The sequence below is a fragment of the Amphiura filiformis genome, chromosome 6 (assembly GCF_039555335.1).
Source record: "Amphiura filiformis chromosome 6, Afil_fr2py, whole genome shotgun sequence".
Taxonomy (NCBI): Eukaryota; Metazoa; Echinodermata; class Ophiuroidea; order Amphilepidida; family Amphiuridae; genus Amphiura; species Amphiura filiformis.
The window spans coordinates 26,475,844-26,501,547 of NC_092633.1; the positions used below are offsets into that span (position 1 = coordinate 26,475,844).

The 25,704-nt window shown below is 36.3% G+C and overlaps 1 protein-coding gene across 1 annotated transcript in view; it reads left to right on the forward strand.

Annotated features, from left to right (window-relative positions):
- LOC140155190 (triple functional domain protein-like) overlaps positions 1-25,704 on the forward strand; it is a 324,171-nt gene that overhangs the window by 289,528 nt on the left and 8,939 nt on the right. The window contains 14 exon segments of the mRNA XM_072177934.1: positions 87-211; positions 1,706-1,775; positions 2,717-2,803; positions 3,684-3,776; positions 4,998-5,048; positions 5,526-5,603; positions 6,303-6,485; positions 7,291-7,462; positions 8,068-8,116; positions 15,976-16,589; positions 16,592-16,689; positions 16,692-16,764; positions 16,767-16,834; positions 17,792-18,035. Of these exon segments, the coding sequence (XP_072034035.1) occupies positions 87-211; positions 1,706-1,775; positions 2,717-2,803; positions 3,684-3,776; positions 4,998-5,048; positions 5,526-5,603; positions 6,303-6,485; positions 7,291-7,462; positions 8,068-8,116; positions 15,976-16,589; positions 16,592-16,689; positions 16,692-16,764; positions 16,767-16,834; positions 17,792-18,034 (2,004 nt within the window). The 3' untranslated portion in view covers position 18,035.

Below are 25,704 nucleotides of genomic sequence, written 5' to 3' on the forward strand. Positions count from 1 at the left end.
TACTATTTTAATTCACTTGTTCTTTCATTTTTGCTTGTAAAATGCTAATATTATTATTAATAAGAGCATAATGGTTTCTATTTCAGGGCTACATGAGAGTCCTCGGCGATCCTAATAATCCAGAGGGTATTGTGATACCACCAGACTTGGAAGCAGGCAAAGTAAAGATGATATTTGGAAATATTCACCAGATTTATGACTGGCACAGAGAGTAAGTTGATTAAAAGACATGCAGTCAGATATTGAATCACATAACCTAGTTTCACTGTAATTAAACTTTAAAGGACATCCCAATCGCCCCAATTAATATGTATTGTTTGTATGTAAGCTTAACAGATGTTACATTGAAGTGAAGGCCACTATGCAGATAATGATCTTGAGGATTTTGTTGTAAGCTCAGATTGTAAGAATGTAATTAGATATACTCATGGATAGCTCACTGCAAAGGCTTCCATGGTTACAAGACATTTAATTTATTATATAATTATAAGCTTTTCTAAACACATGAATTTCTTGAGGTCAATAGTATTAATTTAGATGGTGTGACTTTGGAATTATGGATGTCACTACCTACCCTCTGCATCACCATTTCTTGATCTTAAAGAGGAAGCCCAGCCAAAGCAGTTCTTCTGGGTTGAACCAAACCTGCCTGGTTATCAAATTAATCACTGACAAGGTTATCTCTGAAATTGACTGGTGCTAATTGCTGTTTTAATGTTATTGCATCAATTAGCGCCTGTCAAATTCAGAAATAGTCTTGTCACTGATTAATTTGATAACCAGGAAGGTTTAGTTCACCCCAGAAGAACTGCTCTGGTGGGGCTTCCTCTTTAATATCCTTTTGATAATCCTAATCGTAACCCTAAACAAAATCTGTATGTGAACTCTTCCTCTTAAGTAGGCATTCATTATTTTCAGTCTGAGGTGTAGCTTTTGTATAAAATCTTACCATTTAGGTTTAGTTATGAAAGACCGATCAGTTTGAGGTGTAGTGTATTAGTCTGAACCTAGAGGTGTAAACTTTAAAGCTGGTTTTACTGCCATGCCGCTCTGATGCTGACTTTTTACGCCAGTAAGAAATCAGGCCGCTTGGAGTGAACTCAAGTCAGGAGCGTTCCCGCTCATTTTACACAAGATACGATTTTTGGTGTATGAGCACGAGTGACAACACTTTTTTTTCAAATTCATGCTGCTACCATGTGGTGACTGCTGCCGCTTGCATGCATGTGACATGATGAAGCATCACACTGGTCAGCAGCAAGCAGCATGATAGTATGAAACCAGTATTAGGCCTACAGTCATTACAGTTTATTTCTGTCCATGTTTACCGGTGGTTGCAGGTCTGGGTATTTTGTTTGTGTGCGTGTGTACGTTTGTAAAAAACCCTACGAATGAGGACTTTTTTGTGTGTTTTTCCCACTAACTGGGGACTTCGTTCCAAGTGGAGACGTCCCCAGTCGTAATACTTGGGCTAGGGCGCCCCCTATGGGTGAAGATGTCAAAAAAAGCATTACTCTGGGTACTTTTTAGGGGTAGGGTGTGGTCCCCGGTTGTACTAAACTTGAGAACACACAGGTCCCCGATTGGTAGGAGTTTGGCACATAAAAGTCCCCAGTCAACACGCATTACAAGTAGGTGTGTATAGAGGTGTGTGCATGCACCTTAAAAATGACTAATTGTATGTACTTACGTTTTTGAATTGCAGCACTTTCAGTGTGGAAATACGAAAGTGTATGGAGCAACCAGAATTACTTGGAGGCTTATTCAAGAAATATGTAAGTTATCAATTTATCTTAGTAATTTTGTGTGTTTTACTCTAGTATTCACAATGGTGTACTTCTAAGATAATGCCCATTGTGCATCCAGAAGTGCAATTCCAACCACTTATATTTGCATGTGAGATTGGAAACGGAATTAATTATAACCTTTACGAAGTGGTTATTTTGTTAGAAAACCTTTACAAAGTGGTTATTTAGTTGTGTTAATGTAATGTTGTGAAATGGTGATATAGATAGATGTTGAAAGGCCTGAAAATAGGCGGGAATTCCCAAATCCAATCCAATCCAATCCAATGCCCAAACGACCATTCATAAATGAGGCAGCAAAAAACAATATAGAAGGAATAGTATATAGATTGTGTCATAAAGAGAGAGTGATAAGATAGAAAGTAATTGCAGTAACAGTGGTAGGCCTTAAAATACTTCTTTTTTCTTTTTCAGGGGCTACTCTTTAAATAAAAATTGTCCCTGTAATATAACTTTTGTGTGCTACTTTTCAGGATTTTGTGGGCTAAATAAATACCCAAAATCCACATTTATCTTGTGCTACAAGCTTCAAATAGTCTCCTTTCAGGGGCTACTTTGTATTAAAAATTGCCCTGTAATTTAATTAGGTTTTTTTTTTGGCATTTTCAGGGGATTTGCCCTCATTTATTTTGAACCCTGATGTGTTGTAGGCTTATGACTTGAATCACATTCTAGGACACTCACAAAAAAATACATAACCGTTTTGTGTGATTCCTGTGTTTTTCCTTGGACAATAATTTTCAGATGAATTTGGTACAATGTTGATGTCTGAAATTATTATACTTATCTCTCTGGGTTGATGGATGAACAAACTTTAATCTTACTCAGAGCAGCAGTGCACTGGCTGCTCAGGGTAAAGATTAAAATTGGTTGATGTTGATGTTGATTTCACCTTTTTTTTACCGTAACAGGAAAGGAGGCTGCAGATGTATGTGGTATACTGTCAGAACAAGCCCAAATCAGAATTTATTGTGTCAGAGTTTGAACAATTCTTTGAGGTAAGTAATGAATTGAGAAACATCATAATAGTAGCCTAATAGTGTGTTGGTTAAAGGGGCATTTCATGATCCACTGCCTCATCCCCTCTTTCCCCCTACTTTTCTACCATCGGAAACCTCTCTTGCAGATTTTTATCACTTGGAAAATTTTTTGTTGAATTTGTCTGTATTTATGTTCTGTTAAGGGCTTGGATAGTGAAGTTTGCACAGTGTATTTGTTGCATTCTGAACACAAGGAATATGTCAAATAATTTTGATTTTTTAAAAATTTTTGTCTCTGATGTGCTCTCATGCCCCTCAAAAAATACTGTGCAAAGGTGGGTGACTGATCTCTTAACAAAATTACAACAAAGAACAAAGTTGCTTGTAGAGCCTATGTAATACACAAAATCAGGTATAACTCACAAACGCAAAATTGGAATTGACTGAAATGTTGGGAATAAGCTTTTTGCGGGGATACATGTACCTATTGAAACATACCATTAAAAGAGAATACTAGAATCACAAAATACTCCTTTAAGCCCATTTGTACAGAAATTTTAGTGGTAAAAAGACATAATCTGTAAACAGAAAGTGACTTACATCATTCATTTAATTTATTATTATGCTCAACAATGGGTACCATATTGACGGCCATCTTAGATGCGAATGGTAGAGAATATGGGTTGTGCGCAGGAAGTTTGGATGGTCCATGTTGCAATTTCATCCATATTGTTCCATAAAAAATGGAGAGTTTAGCGGTAGATACGTCATATTTGTCATATTGACTGTGTCAAATAGTAGGAATCTGAAATATATTTCTCCTATTTGCAAAGTGGTCTTTAATTCTTGTTACAGTACTGCTAATAATTCTTAAAATGGTTGATAATTATTATTGCAGGAATGTAGGCAGAAGTTGAAGCACAAACTATCCATTGGAGATCTGTTAATCAAACCTGTTCAACGAATTATGAAATACCAGCTGCTACTCAAGGTAATTTAATGAGCTATTCCATTTAAAATCCACACTACCCCTGTAGAAGATTTTGGAAATATCTGCCACAGGGGGAGTATGAATTTCAAATGGAATGAATGCATGCAGCTCATTTGAAACTTAGCCTCCCTCTGTGGAAGATTCAATCTTCCAGGTTGAATCTTTCTCAGAAGGTGTATGAAATTCGAATGGAGCTGCCAAATGTATTCATTCCATTTGAAATTCATACTCCCCCTGTGGAAGATATTTCCAAAATCTTCCACAGGGGAAGTGTTTTTAAAGGATTTTAAATGGAATTGCCCAATCTAATGACCTCCATAATTGCATGTACATCATTTCATATATCTAGTCCAATAAAACTACTCACTGTGGATGTGTCAGCATCTGAGAGCAGGGTGTTAGGTAGCCATCCATCATTTTAGACAGACAGTTTGCTCCTGATGAGACAGGCAAAATGATTCCTGTGATATATGTTGAATTTTAAAAGTAATGCTTGAATAAGTTCTGTGAACTCAAAACAAGACCAGACTAATAAATCAAGGCTATAGCAATAGTTATTTGAACTGACTGAACCTCCAGAAGGGCCAGAGGTCTGGTTTATGTTCTGATGGTCAAATTTTTGACAGGCAGTTTTGGTGAAAATGATGGGCAATTGTAAAATCTCAGTTAAGACCCTAACTGTTTTCGTATACCTCAAGAACGTCTGGTTTGCCCAGCAATGACGGTGAAAAGACTGCTGGTTACTTAGCTAGGTTGTTGCCAGTTTGTTTTTTCAGGAGATTTTCCTCAGATTATATTGCCCCTCGTATTTGTTCATGATAGTGCTCTAATTTCTTATTTCAACCGACTCTTTGATTCACCATTTCATATGCATTTCTCATTCTCCTTGCCAGTCAGTCTCTTTGCAATAGCATGGACTTTCAGTCTTTTTTGATAAGCTAAGACATTTACCATTATAAGCACAAAAATGTTTTTTTTATATCCAAATTTTACAAATAATTGATTTCCTTTGATTGGCAGTTTGTTTTTAATTGTCACCATTTGTTTCAGTCAAATCAATTAGATTTGTAGCAAAATGAATAATAATTAAAATTTTTGTTGGTTTGTGTATTTGCACAAGCAGCACTCCATGGACCTTTTTTAAAGTATTATTAACATTTGTCTCAGAAATGTTTTATGAAGTGCATATTATTCATGCTATGCTTTTGTTCTTGTGAATAGGATTTCTTGAAACAAACAGAAAAGTGTGGATTGGATACAGTAACATTAAAGGTAAGCAGATAGTATTATTTTGTTTTTGATTTGATCAAAGATTCACTTCAAATAAACAATATCAGTAAAAACAATTATTTATAGGACCAAAACCAAAACATCGGGCAAATCCATTTGGATTCTCGCAAGAGAATTTTGCGAGAATCCTTGATTCGTGAAAATCTACTTCCCGCTCCCGCTGCACAATGATTGAAAAATAAATACTGCCTTTATACAGTCTGATTTAAAATTAATTAAAGAGTCATGTTTCATTCAAGTGCAAAGATACAACCTTTTGAATTCAAGAAATAATTTGAGCCGTATGTGCATGCCAAAATTGATACAGTTATGAGATATATTGAAATTCTAACCATATAATTCTGGGAATAATTTTAGAATATCATTCAGACTGTACAGAATAAAGTGATTATAACATATAGGATATGAAGGGTAATTCCAGAAATTGTTCCAATTATTATTTTGTTATTTTTCTCTCAGGCGGCCGTCGAAATAATGTGGATTGTTCCTAAAAGAGCAAATGACATGATGGCCATAGGCAGGTTACAAGGCTGGGATGTAAGTACTAATTTATGTTAATGTATGTTAATTTATTTAAGGGTACATTGTTTGTATTAGATGAGGTAACTGACTACAGTGTTTGTAAAACAGGTTCAGAACTGGTCCATTACATCATCCTTGAAGTAACAGCATATGAACAGGACAAAGTTGTTTTCATATTTACAAGAGTTCTAGCGATTAAAGTGTGTCAAGATTAAGAAAGATCATGTGGTTGCTTTATTTAGCAGTACAGGCCTTAACTCTAGAACTCTGTTAGACAAGTATTCTGTCGGTCGGCATGACATCATTTGCAATAAATCGCTTCTTCCCATTGGTTGCTTTTGCCAATATTTGGCTGTTCCATCTTGCCCCCTCGGACACAAAGGGGACACTTACCATTGCACTCAATGGGAGAAATCATAAAAGATGCCAGATAATAAATGCCTCTTCATGAAACAATTCCAAAAGTTGAATTTCTGATCACGGAAATCAACTTTAAATAATTACCATAGACAATTTGGTGTTTTCTGTGCATAGAAAAGTGACTTGAATTGAAAGGCCCTGTACAAACAATAGAGATTTCATGAGAGTGTTCCCTTTGACAGAAGTGAGAAGTGGGTAAGTGCACTCGATGGAACAACCCCGACCGAGAGAATAAAACTGTAAAGCTTTTGTGAGGATTTGCTGTGACTTCTTTCTTGTTTCTTTAACTAACAGGGCAAGCTGACAGCACAGGGTAAGCTGCTATTACAAGACACCCTGATGGTATCTGATCCAGCTACTCTCAAATTCAAAGAGCGAAGGATCTTCATGTTTGAGCAGATCATCATTGTCAGTGAACAGCTGGAAAAGAAGAAGGGGTTCAGCAACCCAGGGTATATCTTTAAGAATAGTTTTCAAGTAAGTACTATGAGTACTATCTCATATTTGATTATTAATATTAATTAATTTCAAGCCAGGTCTTTATTGAACGATTTTAACAAACAACAGTACCATCAACTTTCACATTTGTTGAGTGCACTAGTGCACCGGCGACTATAGTGTGATCACTCGAAATGTGTTATCCATTTATGCAGCGGCATAGCCAGGACTTTTCCAGAAGTGGTGAAGGGAAAGGCAATTTTCAAATCTTAAATATTAGGGTAGCCAGCATATCACAAGAGGGGCAAATGGGGGGGGGGGCAAGATTTTCCACAGAGGGGCAGCTGCCCACCGTGGCTATCAGGCCTCAAAATAAGAAATAAAAATCTAAGGGTCCTCTGGACCTTTGCCTTTGATATTTCAAGAGTCCTCACTAATTTTAAAGGGTCCGACCCTGGACCCTTGCCTTTTAAATTTCAAGAGAGAGAATTAGCTATGGCGATCATGGTATGAAGATTGTAGAAAATTGCAAATCCTGGTTGAAAACTTAATGGGAAACTAAAATGAAAGTGTACTCAGGGAGCTGGACGTATTATGTGAACGAGATTTTCCAGTGGAATAACAAAACTAGGATTTTCTGCTTTTTGCTTGGTTCAATTTTTTCGGGTTACGCGGACCAGTATCGTAGGAAATTTGCGAGTCCGCGCCTACTTTCATGGGTATTTGATGCAAGGACGCGTCTTATTTCAAACGCTGCTGGCTATGCCTTTGCATGTATGCATCTCATGCCGATTCAAACAAGTAACATTAATATGACCATTTGTTTATTCCTTTCATCTTGTAGGTTAATAAGTTGCGACTAGAAGAAATGAAAGATGATCCGTTAAAATTCACCTTAGCAGCTAAAACTCCAGGAGGGGACAACCTCATCATCCAAGCAATGACACCAGAAGACAAAGAAAAATGGGTGAAAGAGGTCAAATCCCTTATTGCACAACAGGCTGACATGCTGAGAGGTAAGGTTTAGTGTTGAACAAAGTGAGGTATAGCAGCTGGTCCATGTTTGATCTAAAACCATGTAATCAATCAAGTTTTTCATAAATGCTTTAAGTGGCAATGGCCTGCACCAAAAGGTCAGGAAGTTCAAAGAATCAAATCCAATTTCTCAAGAGTCAAAATGTTTGTGAATGTCTGTGCCTTAAACGGTGGCAATGCGTAATCACACCCTTGCATTGTTTTCCATAATTGGTAGAAGATGGAAATCAGATCCTCATAATATTCCAGTTTCTTACACTACAGTTCACATGCATATGCATCATAGTTTTATTTCCTAGCACCAAAACTGTGAAGTCTTCAAGAAACCTTCTCAAAGGCAGCTCTGTTGAAAGAGGCATTGTGGGGAATAATTCTAGGGAGGTGCCTATGGTGTTACAGCTTGCATTAGGCATTTACAGCTGGGTTTTGCCAACGGACAGGTGCTAAATTTGAGCCCTTGTATAGTTGAAGTGAGGCACAGAGGCAAGTACATCAAAGTTAAATGGACAGAAGCCAGACTACCCATATAATTACTTACTCATTCACTCATGCAATGAATAAACCATGTAATGTTTCATTTTTGCAGCACTACAAAATCCAATACAGTGGCAAGATCAAAAGGGCGGCTCAGGCGGGTAAGAGACTTGTATATAGTTTGTACATCAAGTTGTTACTAGAATCTTGTTTGTATGTATGTCAGGATGTGCCACAGACACACACACAGCTTGTGTAGGATTTTGTTTATGTTTTTATTAGGTTCACCTACGCTCTTGGTTTTACAGCTCTGTAGTTTGCAGAACCAGAGGATATGTTGGGATATTCCAGTTGAAATCCATACACCCCCAATGGAAGACATTGTCATAATCTTTCACACAGGGAGTGTGATTTGAATGGGGTGACCTGAATGGGTGATCCCATTTGAAATCTACACCCCCTTTGTAGGGAAATTAAGGTCATGTTTTACATAAGGGGTGTATCGTTTTTCAACTGATGTAACCCAGTAATATCATTCCTGCTATGCACTGTGATTTTTGCACTTATGATTGTGCTTAGTGAAAACAGGTTTTGTGGAAGACATTTGGTGACTTGGAGATAATTATTATTAAGGGGCAGTATTTTTTGTAAACTTAAAAGTTTTCCAGCCATAAGTCTAATTTATTTCTCTAAATACTGACTAATGACTCCTTGAGTTTGATCCAATGGACACTGGGTGTTACACATTCCCATTTTTGCCCAGTTTCAAAAATCAGAGTGCATTGTGGGACTCAATAATTAATCCCCCTCCCCCCCGTTGGAAAACCTTGTGTGTACATGGGGTTGTAATATAACATACAGACCTGTACATCTGCCATTGACCTCTATCTCATGATTGCTATTAGTGATAATTCTATAGAGCATTTCATTTAGTATGCCCATACAGTCTATGCTTCCATATGCTCCATTATGATAGTGCGTTGATGCAGGTGGAATCCTATATTAAGCCTTCTTTTTACATGTAGGTCACTCAGAGCACCTGTATGACCATGTATATGTGTCGTTAGATAAGGAGCTAAAAGATCTTATGTGTTTTTCTGTGTGTGTAGGGTGTGATATTGTATGTGCGTTCATCTGTGTTTGTTCATGCATTACTGCTTCACATGTAGGTTGTGTGTATATATGTGGGAGTGTTTGGATTTCTGTGTTTCTGTTTTGATTGGGGGTGTGTGCGCTTGCAGGAGTAGGGGTGTTTGCAAGTACCTCCAAACAATTGCAACCGTGGACACCCACTGATCTGAAGTTGTTGCAAACAGTGTAAAAATTTAGAGCTGACCTGTATTAGGAGTTTAAGGATATGTCTCTGTGTAAAGTGAATGGTATGCTGATTGACTTAAGGATTGTGTATCCATGGCTGGGTAGTACACTAAGGGTTCAAATTTGATTTCCTTATTTGAGGGCACTTATAAGCAGGGGGGTGTGCATTTGTAAATACCATCAAATGAGTATGCACACCTGAAATGGACACCCAGCAACCGAGGATGTCCATGGTTCCCTCGTCCCTAGCACATTATTGCAAGCAACATATAAATGCAAAGGAGACCATGTCTCATTAGCATGTGTATAGTTGGATAGTAAAAAAGTCAAATGGGTCCAAGTTTTTTTTTTACCGTAGCTTTGGGTTTGCAAGGTCCTCGGTTAAGTTGGAAAAAAGTTGTTTGTGGGTCTTTAGGTGTATGTCTGGGGTGTAAGTGAATGGTTGTGTTTCAAAAGTCTTTGTGTATGTATAGATGAATGTTTCTTGCAGGTCACATGTGAATGTGTCAATTAGAAGTGCAGGACCTTAATTACTGAGAAGCTTGTGCAAGACCTTGCCATGTATGTGTGTTTGTATGTACTAACAGGCCTGCCCATCACAGTGTTCTCTTTCTCCTTCTCACAATGATGTGCATAATGTGTTAGATAGCTAATAGAGTGTTATTTTCCTGCAAGCAAGACCTATGAGTGTGAGCTAGGGTGAGGGTGCTACTAACAGAACATGCACATGTGTTGAGAAATTTTGTTCTTTGTGAACAATTCTAAGTAATGAAGGTGTTAAACTGACATTTTCATGAAGTTGCACAACTACACTAGTGATTTCATCAGACTGGTAACCCATCACATCCTACTGCTCCCTAGGTGATAGGAACTACCATAGAAGGTGTGATGAGTTGGTTAAAGATGTTATGGAATGAACAGGTCCCCTCATCTATGTTTAGTGTGTCTTTTCCTTTTCGGCAAATCCAGATGGCTTCTTTCAGCTGCCTAGTAGCCTTATCAGCTTCTCTGTCAATAACTTTTGATGGTAATTGGTCTCCCAATTGATGGTATGATTAATAGAGGCGATCAGTGTTAGCTGACTTGTGAATGTTTGTGACAGATGATTTGCGACTGGCATATGTGTGTATGGCATGTATGGCTTAGTGTCAAAAACAAGGACAAGGGGGCATATTCACACAGTAACATATTTGACCAACTCATCACACCTCTAAAACAATTCCTGTGGCCTATAAACATGTGAAGGGTTGCCAGTCTGATGAAAGCTCTAGTTTAGTGACAAAATGTCACCAAAATGTGATTTTAACACCTTCATTTTACTTGGAATAGTTTACAAAGAACAAAATTTCTCAGCATACACATGTGTTACGACAAGGCCAGACCTGAGCATGTGGGTGGATGTATCTGACAAAAAAATGACAAGAATATAGAACCACTTGTTGCGTTTGAATGACCTTAATATAGCATTAGTTTGAATGATGTATGGATGGGATGATATGAAGAAAGCCAAGCAAAAATATATAATGTTTTTCACTCTATTATAAAAACAGTATTCTTACAAGTCAAAAATAATAAGTAAATTATGAGAATAAACCATTTAGTTTCTTTCTATGTATTTATTTGTTTATAGGGCCATGGGGCTCTTTTGATCAGGGTAAATATTTCTTAATTGAAATTCTATTAATTTATTTATTATTTTCATCATGTGGCATGGGTATAAAAAGCTTTAATCTGCCTCTATGTGTCTTGGATTGATACTGGATGATATTTTGTCAAAGCGTATTCTGTTTATTTGCTTAAATCAAGGCCAATTTTACTCTCTGTTTTTGACATTCAAATTTTACAACTGGCCCATTCCATGTCAACTCCAGGGATGTGCACCGCAGCACCTCTTCAATTTTTTCTTTTTCTGTGTGGTGGTAGATATTGATGAGAAAGTAAAATCCGAAAATTTGAGCTTCATACTCCATTTCGTTTTCCCGTGGCATCAATTTGAAATTTAGAGGGTCAGCGTAAAAATGTGTCGCAACGTGAAAGACGATGTTTGGAGGTCCATGAATGTATAAAGGAACCATTTACAACTTTGAAAAGTATGTATCCTGGGGTACTTATTTGTGTAGAATTCAAATCTGGCATCAGAAAACTTGTAACTCCTTTACTTTAAAAGATATAGGGCCCTCAAAATGCAACTTCGTCCATCCGGGATCAACTTTGGGGGTCAAAACTCCAAAAGTAAAAATAATTTTACTGTCCATTTTTTTGCTAGTCAGAGCCCTTTGGTATGACATTACTCTTAACCAATATTGAGCCTATTAGAATATTTTTAGCTGAGATATTACCCATGCAAAACCCCAATTGTACATTTTTTGTACATTTTGACCCCCCTGAAAACCAATGTCAGGCATTTTGATCCACCATCAACTTCAGGTATGTTGAAAATATGTCCTTGGACAACATTTCTGAGAGATATTGGCTTTGGGACTTGATGGCTTCAACACATCAGTAAGGTTTGCATTCTCCATAGAGTTGTACATAAGTCATTATACATGCGAAATCAAAAATGTGTACAACTCTATGGAGAATGCAAACCTTACTGATGTGTTGAAGCCATTGAGGGCCCTATATCTTTTAAAGTAAATGAGTTACAAGTTTTCTGATGCCAGATTTGAATTCTACACAAATAAGTACCCCAGGATACATACTTTTCAAAGTTGTAAATGGTTCCCTTTATACATTTATAGACCTCCAACGTTGTCTTTCAAGCTATGCACACATTTTTACGTTGAGCCCCTAAATTTCAAATTGATGCCACGGGAAAACGAAATGGAGCATGAAGCTCAAATTTTCGGAATTTTACTTTCTCATCAATATCTACCTCCACACAGAAAAAGAAAAAAATTGAAGAGGTGCTGCGGTGCACATCCCTGGAGTTGACATGGAATGGGTCAACTATTAAATAAGAATGGAGGCTTGCATGAAGTTGCAATTTAGACAAAAAATATCAGGAAAAATTCATGGAAATTTGAGAAAAGTTTTGATTTCATTTTGAAATTGCAGATATCGATACATATTAGTAAGATGATTTAATATTGTTACATGTAAGCAAGAAAGCTACATGTTGTTCAACATTTTACAAATTTTCATTTGACGATCAAATCAATAACTTCTGAATTGTTAAAATGTTTTACCGTCAAGATGGATGACTATAATTACATTTGATCAATTTCGGGCTATTCCAGTTGAATTCCTTACATCCCTTATGGAAGACATGTCCTTAATCTTTCTGTATGGGCAACTCCATATGAATTTTTCACCCCCGGTGTGGGAGATCATGGTCATGTCTTCCATAGAGGTGTGTGGAATTCAACTGCAATGTGCCAGCGAAGTGGTTATATAACTCCTTGGTAACTGGATCACACACATTTTGGAATGGGTAGTACATGCCATAGACTTTGTGTTGTGATCATTTTGATCGTGGTGCAGAACTCAAAAGCGTGATCCAGATTACGAGTAACACTTCGCTGGCGAATAGCCCATTTATTGAAGAGTAAATGTGCCTGAAATCCTAGTCCATTAAACCAAGACAATTCAAGATAACTCTGAGGTATTATAGCTGTTATCATTTTTCTTTTGGCTGTTTTATTTACCATTTGCATGTCATTATAATAATAACAACAGTCGTAGTAAAGGGAAAGAGTGTTAATACGGCTCGGTGGTAAGCACTGGTGTACCAATATTTTTAGGTTGGCATGCTTGAAAAAGAAACAAACATGGCTTTCTGTTGAGGTGGTGAAACAAATTAACTTTTGAGCACTGTATGGCTTAACCACAAATTGTCTTTATTCTAGGTAAATTGCAGCACCTCTGCTTTGGCTTTTTTATTTTCTATTACTACGTCTTCCAAGCAGCATGCAAATGTATAAGCTGAAAGGAGTGGAGCCCTTCATGCTTGTTGTTAATTATATGAAAAACAATTCAAGTTGTTTATTAGGCACGCATTGTAACCATAGCAGAACTGGTAAATAGCTTTATTGGTCGAATTCTGCCAAGCTGTGCTATGTTGTTGACATGACTGCCGATTAGCTTTACTACCAGCAATTTTTATTGCTTCATTAATTATTTATCTATATATTAGCATGCATGTTTGGCTGTGTAATACTTTAACTGCCTATAAACTCTGTGTGGTAGACATCGTAGATTAACCATTAACCCATTTGACCTTTGACCTATGCATTGTAATCTAAAAGTCATTGAAATTGAGCAGCAAGTGGTTTTGAATTTCTTGTGATTTTTTTAAAAGAAATCATCTGGTGGGATTTGACTTATAAAGGACAGACAAAATGGCAAAATGGGAACAAAAACATTAAACTAACATTATTGGTGACATCATCATATAACATTAACAGCTTAATTTTTGCATGCCATGCTTTACAATGTATATATTGACTTGCATCATCTGTAATGGATAATAACACAAGATATATAAGCAATTTATGTGGTAGCAAAGTTACAGTTACATTTTTACATGTAGAAACTAAGAAGTTCTCCATGTTTGAAACACACAATTTTGGGAATGAATTTGTAAAGGTTTTGCTCACTGTGCTCTTAAAGTGATATGCAGACTGATCACCTTTACGGTAAATTCCGAAAGCTTTTGCGATTGTACCCTGTTGACATATCATTGATGTGCACATCTTTACTGCACAATGGTTATTCCATTTAAAATCCACACTACCCCTGTGAAAGATTGTGGAAATATCTTCCATAGAGGGAGTATGAATTTCAAATGGAATTAACACATTTTTACATTGGCAGTTCCATTTGAAACTCGTTCTCCCTCAGGGGAAGATTCGGGTTGAATCCTTCTCAGAGGGTGTATGAAATTCAAATTGAGTTGCCTAATGTGCTCATTTCATTTGAAATTCATTCTCCCTCTGTGGAAGATATTTCCAAAATCATCCACAGGGGCAGTGTGGATTTGAAATGGAATAGCCCAATTCATGAATGTTTAAAGTGCAGAGTCAAGATATATGCGCATTGGTGAATTGCGCAGTAAAGATGTGCATACGCATCAATGATATGTCATAAGGCTCCAATGGCAACGTTTTTCGGGATTTACCAAAAAGGTGTATTGTCTACCTGTATATATTGATCGCTATATGGAGCGGCAAGGCAAATTATTTTTACAGAAGAACTCTGCATGTCCCATTATGTGCATGTAAGAACGGTGAGTGCCCATAATAGCTGGTGTACATTGAATTTTGAATCCACTGTTTTGTAATGAATCTAGAAACATGTCCATTGATGCCACAGATTTAGTTTTTAACTTAAATTTAAAATTTCAATAAATTGATTGAAACTTAGCGGCTATGAGATTAGACGATTGAATTAATTAGTAATCTTAAAAGGGCTATCACAATCACCAAGGTCAAGGACTGTAACATTTTTACCAATAATTTGTTGGCTTCAAATTTGATGCCGACATCTCTCGGCTCGGCATCATTACTCGACATCACAGGGTTTGAATTATTCCAGCATCAGATAAAGATATGGCAGCACAAGGAATGTTAGAGAAACTGTTCAAGGCAGCTTTTGTGTTGAAATTTTCCTTGGTAGGCATGAACCTCTTGCTTTGATCTTAATCATTGGACTCATTGATCATATTTACTTACTTTGCTTCCTTATTTGGTACAAGTAGTATTAAAGTCTGATTAGCAGTCCATTATACAACAGTGCATTGGTAATGGTCTATTCCAGTTGAAATCCATGCATCTTTTCTGGAAGACATGATTTTAATCTCCCACACAGGGAGTGTAAATTTCAAATGGAGTCACCCATTTAGGTAACCCAATTTGAAAATAAACGAGGCTCTTGTCATTTGAATCCATACCAGCATTCATTTTCTATTCATTCAAAAGTTGTGAATAATTTGATTTGCAATATTCCAGTGGAACAAAATATCATTTTATTATTTCTCTGTAATAATATCAAAGTTAATAATCATGACCAACTTTGACAATTTGGAAGACACTTAAATCAAAATTACATGTCTCCTACTTCAGCCTTACTTATTTGTGTGAGGTAGCATTTTTGATATTTACCAAAATCCCCAAATCTTGTCTAGCTTCTGCTGGCAATATGCATGGTTTTAATGTCATTGTACACAAGGTTGACACCCTAAGCCTAATGCTTGTAAAGATTATGTCTGAATATATCAAATTGGTTGAATTTGTGATGCATGTTTATTTTATCCTAAATGGCTAAGCGTATATGGTTTTATGTAGGGCTCATTGGGTTCTGTAAATTATATACTTAATACTGTGTTTAACCCAACTATGAACATCTCAACTGTTTGGTAAAAATTCAATTTCATTTAAAATAACACAAATTTGTACCTGATAGTTTAAGTTATTCATAGTCTGCCCAGTGTTAGGTAACACTTTCCCAGGCTATTCCAGTTAAAATCCATATACCCCCTATGGAAGACATGACACATGGGTGTAGATTTTGAATGGAGTCACCCATTCAGGTAACCCCATTTGAAATTCACACTCCCTTTTCGGAAGATTAAGGTTATGCCTTCCATAGGGGTGTTATGGATTTTAACTAGAATTGCCATCCTGCCAGTATAAGTATCATGTCCTATGTGCCAATAATATCTATGATGTAAATTAACACGTTGTGCTTTTCTGATTTCTTGCAGAGAACCTGCCCCACCACAAGCACAAAACCAGTCCATGTTTCTAAAATTACGCAAATCAAATTCCCAAACAACGGAGCAGTCCAGCCCACTTCAAAAGCAACACGCCCTGTTTAGTAGCCTAAAGAGCCATCGCAAGAACCAGACGGCACCAGCAGCACTTTCTATATCAGAGATGAAGGAGAAGGAGAAAAGCAACAAGAAAAAGGGTGGTAAAGAACCTACCTCGCCACAGACAGTTCCCGAGGAGAAACCCGAGAAACATGAAGGATTAAAAACTGGACAAAATTGCAAAGGTGCTGATAAAGATACCCAATCAAGCTCACCGTCAATTCGTAAAAAATTCTTTGATGGTTTATTTCATACGTTTCGCCCAAGCAAGTCACGAGACACTTCGCCATTAGGATCTAAAGAGAGCCTAGCCAAGAGCAAAGACTCTAAAGAAAGCGGGGACAAAAACAGCAACAAAGCCTCCCCAATGTCAAGCCATCCGGAAATCCCAGGTGCTGAGGAACCGAAAAGGAACTCTTCTAAGAGTCCAGTGAAACGCACTCAAAGTGCGCGAGATGCTAATGACACCAAGGTGAATCAAGGGATTAGCTCGTTACCCATTGATGTAGGCCGGGTAACAATACTGACAGCCTGGATTTATCGTCGCCTGCTGCTGCTCAGAGTCAAAGAGCCTCCACAGGGTCAGTACAGAAAGACTCTGATGTAGGCGCAGTTCTAAGACTAGTACTAATAGGAACACGTCGGCGGGGTCATCTTCGCCGAATACCAAGGGTAAAGTGGAATCGCCGGAGTCACCCAAAACCGATTGAGTTATACGTCAGTGTCCAGTGCAGAAGCAGACGATGCTTTTGTAAGTTGTCCATCTCAACAGTGATGCATTATGGGAAGGAAAACTTATATTATTAACCTTTATCTTGTTGTGGCCCTGCTAAAATATGACCAGTCTCTCTTTATTACTGCAGATAGCAAAATAAAATGAGTTATTGTACGACACTCTAGCACTTCCGCTTTTACCATGACGGTTTTACCTGCAGAATTGTATTGACAGATATTTTGACAAAATATTTACTGCTTGGGCAGGCAAACAATGCTGTCTGGATTATATTGTGTACGGCTGGCTTTGTTTTCTTTCTTCTATGGTTATGCAGCACTGTATATACTGTGTATAATGGATAGTACCAGACAATTTAATGTGCAATAGAAACGTAGCATACCACACAGTATCATACACTCCTGATTTCGTTTATCATTCGGGGAAAATTTGACCAGAAATTCCGCATTTTTAGCAAGCGTTCAGGACAGATGGAAACATTCATACTCATATCCTCAACCTCCCATTTCTCTTCAATTTTGTTTGATATATCTAAAGTTTTTTTGTTTGCATTCTTTTTTTTGATTATTTTTACGAATGTATTTGTGTACACTTCTTTTTTGCTTTTTATACTCTTGATAAACCAATATTTGGTGACGATGCTTTCTTTGATTATTTTACGTGTCTTTATGCAATTTCTTTCGATAGATCCGTTTGCTGAATGAAATTCATTTTTGGACAATTTCTATTTTGTTATAAACATTGTTTTATGTTTGCAAATCCCACAAAAAATGTTTGTTATTTTTTTTTTTAAATCTAGTTATTTGTTACACCCCAGTGGGTATTAATGGTCGATAAATCAGAGAGTGATCTGTCTAACTGAAATTGCATTCTTTTTAAGTTCCACCTTGCCTTTTGTTTTATGTTTGATTTTTTCGCTTTTGGTTTCTGTTTTTCCCATTTTTGTTGTTTTATTTTCTTTATCTCTGTAACCAGGTGGAAAACACCTCCTCCTCCTATATGGTTCCAATAATAATGGATTATACTGCAGTGAAAGAGGATGAAATTAGTGTAACCAAGGGAGAAAGGGTGCAAATTCTGGCTGCTAATCAGCACCAGATGTATCTGGTATACAAGGCTGCAAGCGAGGATACACCGGCGTCAAGGCTGGATACCGGTCATGTATTAGCTGCCGGGCTACCGCCTCACACCACGAATCAGTTTCTGCTGGACACTTGAAGTAAGGATCCGCTTCAATGAAACAATATCAAAAACAAAATTTCATCATACCTTAAATTTTATCAGTGACAGCTGTTTAGCAACAATTTTCTGCTACTATTATAACTACCTACTACTACTAGCACCACCACCACCACTACCACCAATATTACTACTAGTATATATTACATTACTACTACCACTGTTTTTTCCTCTCACTTATGCGCCATGAACATCTGCGTATATTTATGGCCAGTATTTATAACTGCTCACAGCGTGCATTTTGTTTTTGTTTTACATGTTGCTCTTCTTGTCTATACAAGCTGGAACTATCTTGGACTGCATTGTTTTTTTAACATTTCATCTAAACAAGACAATTAATCCTCTCTCCATTGTTACTAGCGTGTTACTTGGTTATTTTGATTGTGGGATACTGGTACTACTAATATTTCATACCATAATTTGGATACAGTCTTCTTAGTTCTTACCTATTTACTACATGTGACTCTTATTGTGGTGTTTGTTCATGTAACATAAAAACTTGAACACGTCACTTGCGTATATACAGAACTTTGAGGATGCTTGTTAGAAAGCTTACCTCAAATTAAACAAAATAGAATTATTGTGTTTTATCGGCTGACCCTAATTCATGTATTGTACAGTATCCTACAAAAAAGACTGGACTGCTTGATAAAGATGTACAGCATTCTCTTTTTAACACACTTCTTGCTTATGGGTGCAGTTTGTAACCACTAATACTACCATGATGGATTTATGTTATCAGTACATGTTTGGTACTTGGCCATAAGCATCAAGAATGGAGAATGCTATAAATCTTCATCATTATTTGTTTAAAGCCTTAATTTTTTGCTCATAAAATGAAATAACTTTGCCAGCAAAATCTCTTAACAAAAAAAAAATAACAGCATCATGCCATTTATTACGGCCTAATAAACATGCAAAATTTTGCAAACCTGTATATAACAATAATAATTGTGTATATGTACTGCCAGGGTCAGAAACACCTTGGTATAATTGTCTTTGTCAGGTGTATAATTGTAGCCACCGTATTAATACAGGTGTTTGTATCACTGTTGTTAACTAAAATCAAGAATCACTTCAAATTTGAACTTAATGCGAAGCAACAAAAATAAGGGAGTATTATATAAAACAAGTGTGTAATAGTTCCATTCTTATGTCAACAGTTAAACACAGCAAACGGGTGTAAATGTGTGTGGCCCGTGTTAGCAAATGAGATTTTTTTAAATTAAAAAACTTCCTAAATGGCGATTTTGTTGATAGATTAGGTAGACAAGGTGTTATACACAATGTTACCTGGTCTATAGCACTAGTGGTAAGCTGAGAAATTGAGGATCCACTTGTTTACAGAGAGGCATGCAATTTAAATTCATACCATTAAATCACATTTGGTCATTTCAGTTAAAATCCATTATACACCCCCTATGGAAGACATGACCTTATCTCCCACACAGGGAATGTGAATTTCAAATGGTGTTACCTGAATGGATGACTCCATTTGAAATCTACACCCCCTGTTTGGGAGATCATATCTTCCATAAGGGGTGTTTGAATTTCAACCAGAGTGCCCATTTTGATTTGCTTTAACCTCAAAATTCAAAAGTCACCCATTTTCCTGCGCAAGAAACAATCCAGTGATTGAATACAACTCTTTAGTAATATTTTTTATATAAACTCCATTTTGAGATGGTAAAATATTATAACCTCCAATTTATTGATGGTAAAGTTTTTCTAGCCTCCTCAGGTCTGTTGAAAACAACTGAAGACATATCACCAGTGATGTCTTTTGCAACAAAATAAATAATATAAAATAAAATAAAATAAAAGAATCCCTTGCAGTTCAGCAGTGCAATAGGCTATTTAATTTGAAATCCATGCCCCCATGGAAAATATAACCATTAATCTTCTTTAAAGTGAGTTTCAAATTGGGTTACCTGAATAGGTGACTCTGTTTGAAATCTACACCCTGTTTGGGAGATAAGATCATGTCTTCCATAGAGGGTGTATAGATTTCAACTGTAACGGCCCGATTTTTGGTTTGATTACAAAAAGTGGCTTGAAGGCCAACTTGCCTGTTTGAAACTTTTGATTGTCCTTCATGAGCAAATGTGGTGTATGACACTCACTGTGCAAATTTATTGTTATTATTGGTACTGTGAGTGTGTGTTTCCAGAACGTTTTTTGTATGCATACTTTGTGAGACTGATCATTATTTTTGTAGAGAAACAATACAAGTTGGCTATCTTTCAATTATCTTAGCTTACTAGGTATACATGCTGGTGTGACAACATGAATAGCAAATAAGAATGAGAATAAGGTTTAAAAATAATTGCACAGAGAGATATAATCATGTATGAACAATTTGTACGTATAACAGGAGAATATTTTTTCATCATTAATGTTATGTTTGTTTTGTCCATCAATTTCCTTGTTTTGTGTTGTACTGCAGAATAACAAGTATTGGCTATTGCAGTTGAAATGCATACACCCCCTGTAGAAGAAATGACATTAAGCTCCCACAAAGGAAGTGTGAATTTCAAAGGGGTTACCAGAATGGTGACTCAATTTGAAATCTACACCCCTGTGTGGATATTACGGATATGTCTTTCATAGGGGGTGTATGGATTTCAACTTCAATAGCCCATTCAGAATGAAGAAATATATGATATCAAATTTGATACAGATAAAAACACAGGCATTCAAACTGCTGGTGTTCTTAATTATGAGAATAGGTACTGAAATAGTTGGTTGATTTTTATTTTTGTTCAAGCTGGGGCTCAGTACTTTTGCTGCATCACATTTGACCAATGGCAGTTTGGTTCAAGTAGTTTATTATGATCATGGCTTTAATCATCCCCCATGTTGTCATCATTTTAGGCCTGGCTTATGAATTCCTTACCCATATCAAGCATTGTGAATGCTACTTTTCATGCAGCTTTTCATGTGTCCAATCAGTGGAATTGGGGTGATCATTTTTCAACAGCATGGTTTGAATCTCTAATATACCGAGCATGTCTTCTCTTTTTTGAGGAATTTATTTGTAGTCCGTACCCTACACTCTAACAACAAGTGCTAATATATTAACAATATTTGAGCAACACTTTAACACCTTCATTAACATATTGTTCTGTTAAAACTCTTTTAACACCAATTTAAACATGAACATGTTCAAATTTTAATGAAAGTGTTAAAATTATTATTATTAAATATAAATAATTTTAACATTCCATTAAGGGTAGACGAGGTATTGTTGGTCGAAGCAACCTAAAAATCGATTTTCATTATCTAGATCAATATATTATTGAAAATAACACCTTGATGTTTTGCAAAAGTTCATTCTACAAATCGTATACTTTGCAAACTTGCTTAATTTATTGTTGTTAATGAGTTATGTACGCTTTTACAAAAGTGTTGTTGTTTCAGCCCTCTTTACAACGTAACTCAAGAACCGCAGCACCTATAAAAGTATATCTGTGATATTTTAATTCTTCTACACACTCGCTATGAATTGAGCAATGCAGTTTTTGCCAAAGCTCACTGCCATTCGTAAGATGCTGTGAACTACCAAATCACAACAGTTTAAAATAATTAATAACCTTAACAAGTATTTATTATAGTGCTTAAACTTGTTTATATTAAAATTGGTGTTAAAAATGTTGAGTGTTAAAGTGTTACAGGAATGTGTGTTTAGTATTAAATATATGTTGCTCAAATTGTGTTAATATATTAACACTTGTTTTTAGAGTGTTTATTAGGCCTATAATAAATGATTTTGTCTTCATTTTTATAACCTTTGGTCCTATTTTCTCCTCCACACCTCTCTGTTTTCTACATCTCACTCTTCTCTACTTCTCTTTTTCTCTCTATTTCTTCTGTCTATTCCTGTTTATCTCTCTCCTGTCTCCCTCTCATCTCTGCCTTCCTCTTTCTCCCTCCCTCCTTCCCTTCCTCCACTCCATTCAAATTCTATCTGGCAGATTCATGGGAGTCCAGTAATGGCATTTTTAAGAAGACATGGTTTTTTTTATTATAAAAATGGATTTGCTAACAGAAACAAACATAAAAAGTGATGATTCCAATCATTTTGATGTGGAAATTCTATTTTTTTTATATCATTGATTTTTTTTTGTATTTTGAGCTGTGCGAAATCTTGTGATGATCATAGTGTGCTGCAAATAGGCCTACTTAGGGAAACAACACATGTGACAGGTATGGGTTTTGAACATTCCTTCAGAACAAACAAATTTTTGGGCCATAAATTCAATAGATTTTTGGGTGCAATTGTTGGTGCTACAATTAAGTCATAGCCCGAGACCATCCAATCACACGAAGCTGCCGCCCACTGTCCCACCTGCCTGCTCATCTACCATGTTTGCCTGATCAACAGTCAATCAGTCACTAACTCATCTGTAATGGGCTGTCCATTTGAAATCCACACTACCCCTGTGGAAGATTTTGGAAATATCTTCCACAAGGGAGTGTGAATTTCAAATGAAATGAACACATTAGGCAGTTCCATTTGAAACTCACCCTCCCTCAGAAGATTCAGGTTGAATCTCTCTCAGAGGGTGTATGAAGTTCAAATGGAGCTGCTAATGTGTTCATTCCATTTGAAATTCATACTCTCACTGTTGAAGATATTTCCAATATCTTCCACAGGGTTAGTGTTGATTTTAAATGGAATAGCCCAGTATCATCAAATGCATCAAGATAGTCCTACGCTACAAGACAACAGGCAATATTAACATGGATGACAATATATGAAGAAAAAAATATGTGAGATTCGGCCATTATATTAGACAGACGGATGTTTTTTGTGCTTAAGTGTAAGCGTGACCTATTATTTATGACTATGAGTGCATAAGGAGAAGCTGACTAAATTGTGTTAGTGTGTTTATCTTCAAAAGAATTCTTAATCAATCATTACTCTGTTGTGCACAATACTTCGATGAGGACGATCTATAGACGATAACGATGTCACCGAATTCTGTGAACAGCTAACTTGTGTAACTGCCCTCATATTGCGTATACGAACACGAAGACTTGGGACAGAGAAATTTTTTTCCACGGCTCTGTATTTAAAATGTTGTTTAATTGTGACTTGTTTAGATACTCAGAAATAACCCCCTTCCTTTCTTCCCTTTGTCCTGTATATGTAGATGAAGTTTTGTCCTGAAAATTATATTTAAACTAAAAAGAAAAAAAAAAAAATCACAAAAAGACAGAAATTGATTGATTCCATTTGAATGAGTGGTGTCGATTGAATTTGAGTGCAAATTTGAGCCCACTGTTGACCTTAAGTACTGTTTTAGATTGACCATTCTACGTGTATAACCAAAGTAACTATGTGGTGTGAATATTTACGGGACTCAGATCCATAATAACTGCTATTCAGTGTAAAACTTTCAACGGTGCCGACAATTTTTGAGAAATTCCTCTACTCATATTTATAGTTGTTATAAAGGGACAATTTAAGGCTTTGATTTTGTCCATATATGATTAGAGTTGTAGCTATGCTGGTTTTTGTAAGTCACACAAGGAATTATGTCATTGGGGTCACATTTGAAACAGGATTTTCTCAATTTTGACGTAAAAGTTGTTAACACGCATCTGACCTTGATTAAGAGACTTCCGGGGAGTTGCTATAATTTCACTGACGTTTTATTAAACCAGCTAGCTACAACTCTGATATATCTATGTGTATATATACATGCATACTGTACATGTATATGTATACATAACTACATATGTACATGATTATCTACATGCACATGTATATTCATATACATATGTAATTCTGAATACATGTATATGTGCATGTACATGTATGTATATGCATGTGTACATGAAAGTATGCACATGTACATGTGTCTAATGTACATGTATATAATATATTTAATAAAACAAGTAATACATGTGAAGATTTGTAATTGTATATTATGATAAATCACTTCAACCTCTGTAGTGTTGTTAACTCTTGTTGTCAAAATCGGCTTTGAACTGTGAAGATACATGTACATAGAGTTTCCAAACAAGCCTCTGCTTATAAGTTATTATTACTATTAATAATATAATTGTTATCATTATTATTCACTTATGTGAAGGTATTGTCTACTAAAGACAGCAGGATAATATATGTAAATGCCTACAAAAACTTTTAGAATAGTAAAAGAATCCTTTTTGCCTCTAAAATGCCAAAATAAAATAAATGAATAAACTTGTCTTGAGAAACACCAAATGTAGCACTGAGTCAGTGTGAATTACAGACTTGCGTTTGATCCTAGCTGGGAAGCACTCGATTTTCATGTCGGTAGGATTGTATATCGTAACCTGTTTGAGGTGTGCTGGAAGATACGAAGGAGGGTGTTTTGGAATGAAATGTTGATCATGAAGAAATTTAAAATCAGAATATATTAAACCGAAAAAAAAAATCATACAAATGTAGACCATTTTGAAAAGGTTTCCTGGTATTAAGTGGATGGCATAGGAAACGAAGTTTTCAACAATTTGAAGTTTTTGAAAGAGTAGTAGTTTAATTGGATTTATAACCTACCAATGTTGAATGACAGTGCTTCCCAGGAAGAATCTTAAATTACTTGAGCATATAGATGCTACACTTCATACGATCATACTACTTGTTGGGTACTAATTTGATAGAACTCTTCAAGTAGAAAAGCCCATCAAAATAATAAATTATTTGTAACGTACTAGACGAGCTCGATTTTACAAGAACAATGTGAAATAAGCTTTGTTTCACTTGGTTTGTTCACTTTAAAACAATGCAAAATGTCATAGAAGTAAACAAGATTTCCCATTTGGAGTAGCTGGGCTATTAACGCTGGATAATCCTGAATTAAGGCCTACAGCTCTACATGATTAACCAGTGGCAGAGAGAATTTGAAGATGGATTGAAAGTTTGGCTCAAAATTTCATGCTGAAATTTGGTAGTCAACTCATCATATGTCAAGGAGCAGTGCTCTCATCAATTGGATCACAGATAAATTTGCATGCATGCACCAGTAGATGTGGTATTGGACTATTCCAGTTGAAATCCATACACCCCCTATGGAAGACATGACCTTAATCTCCCACACAGTCAGTGTACATTTCACATAGAGTCGCCCATTTGGGTATAACCCCGTTTGAAATTCACACTCCCTGTGTTGAAGATTAAATAATGAGGTCATCATGTCTTCCATATATGGCATGTATGGATTTCTACTGGATTAGCCCAGATGTCGGTGCTGGGACCAAGATATTGACCGATAAACCTTTGTTACATGAAAACTATGATTTTTAAGGGTTTTGTGTTATGCATGTTCTGAAAGTAAAAGATTGACTTCATTCAGGAACGGTGATGAAAACTGTTGAAAATACATATGAAGATTTGAGAAGCCTTCATTATTGTTCCTGATTGGATGGATCTCACTCACATATACAATGCATCACACGTGCTATAATCCATTGTAAGTCCCAAACCCATCAGAACTCTGACATAGGATTTATATATTGGAGTTATGATGGGTTTGAATTGGTAGAATTCTGAAGTGTCATAAAGAGCTATTCCAGTTGAAATACATACACCTCCCATGGAAGACACAACCTTAATCTCCCACACAGGGGTAAAGTTTTCAAATGGATTCATCCATTCA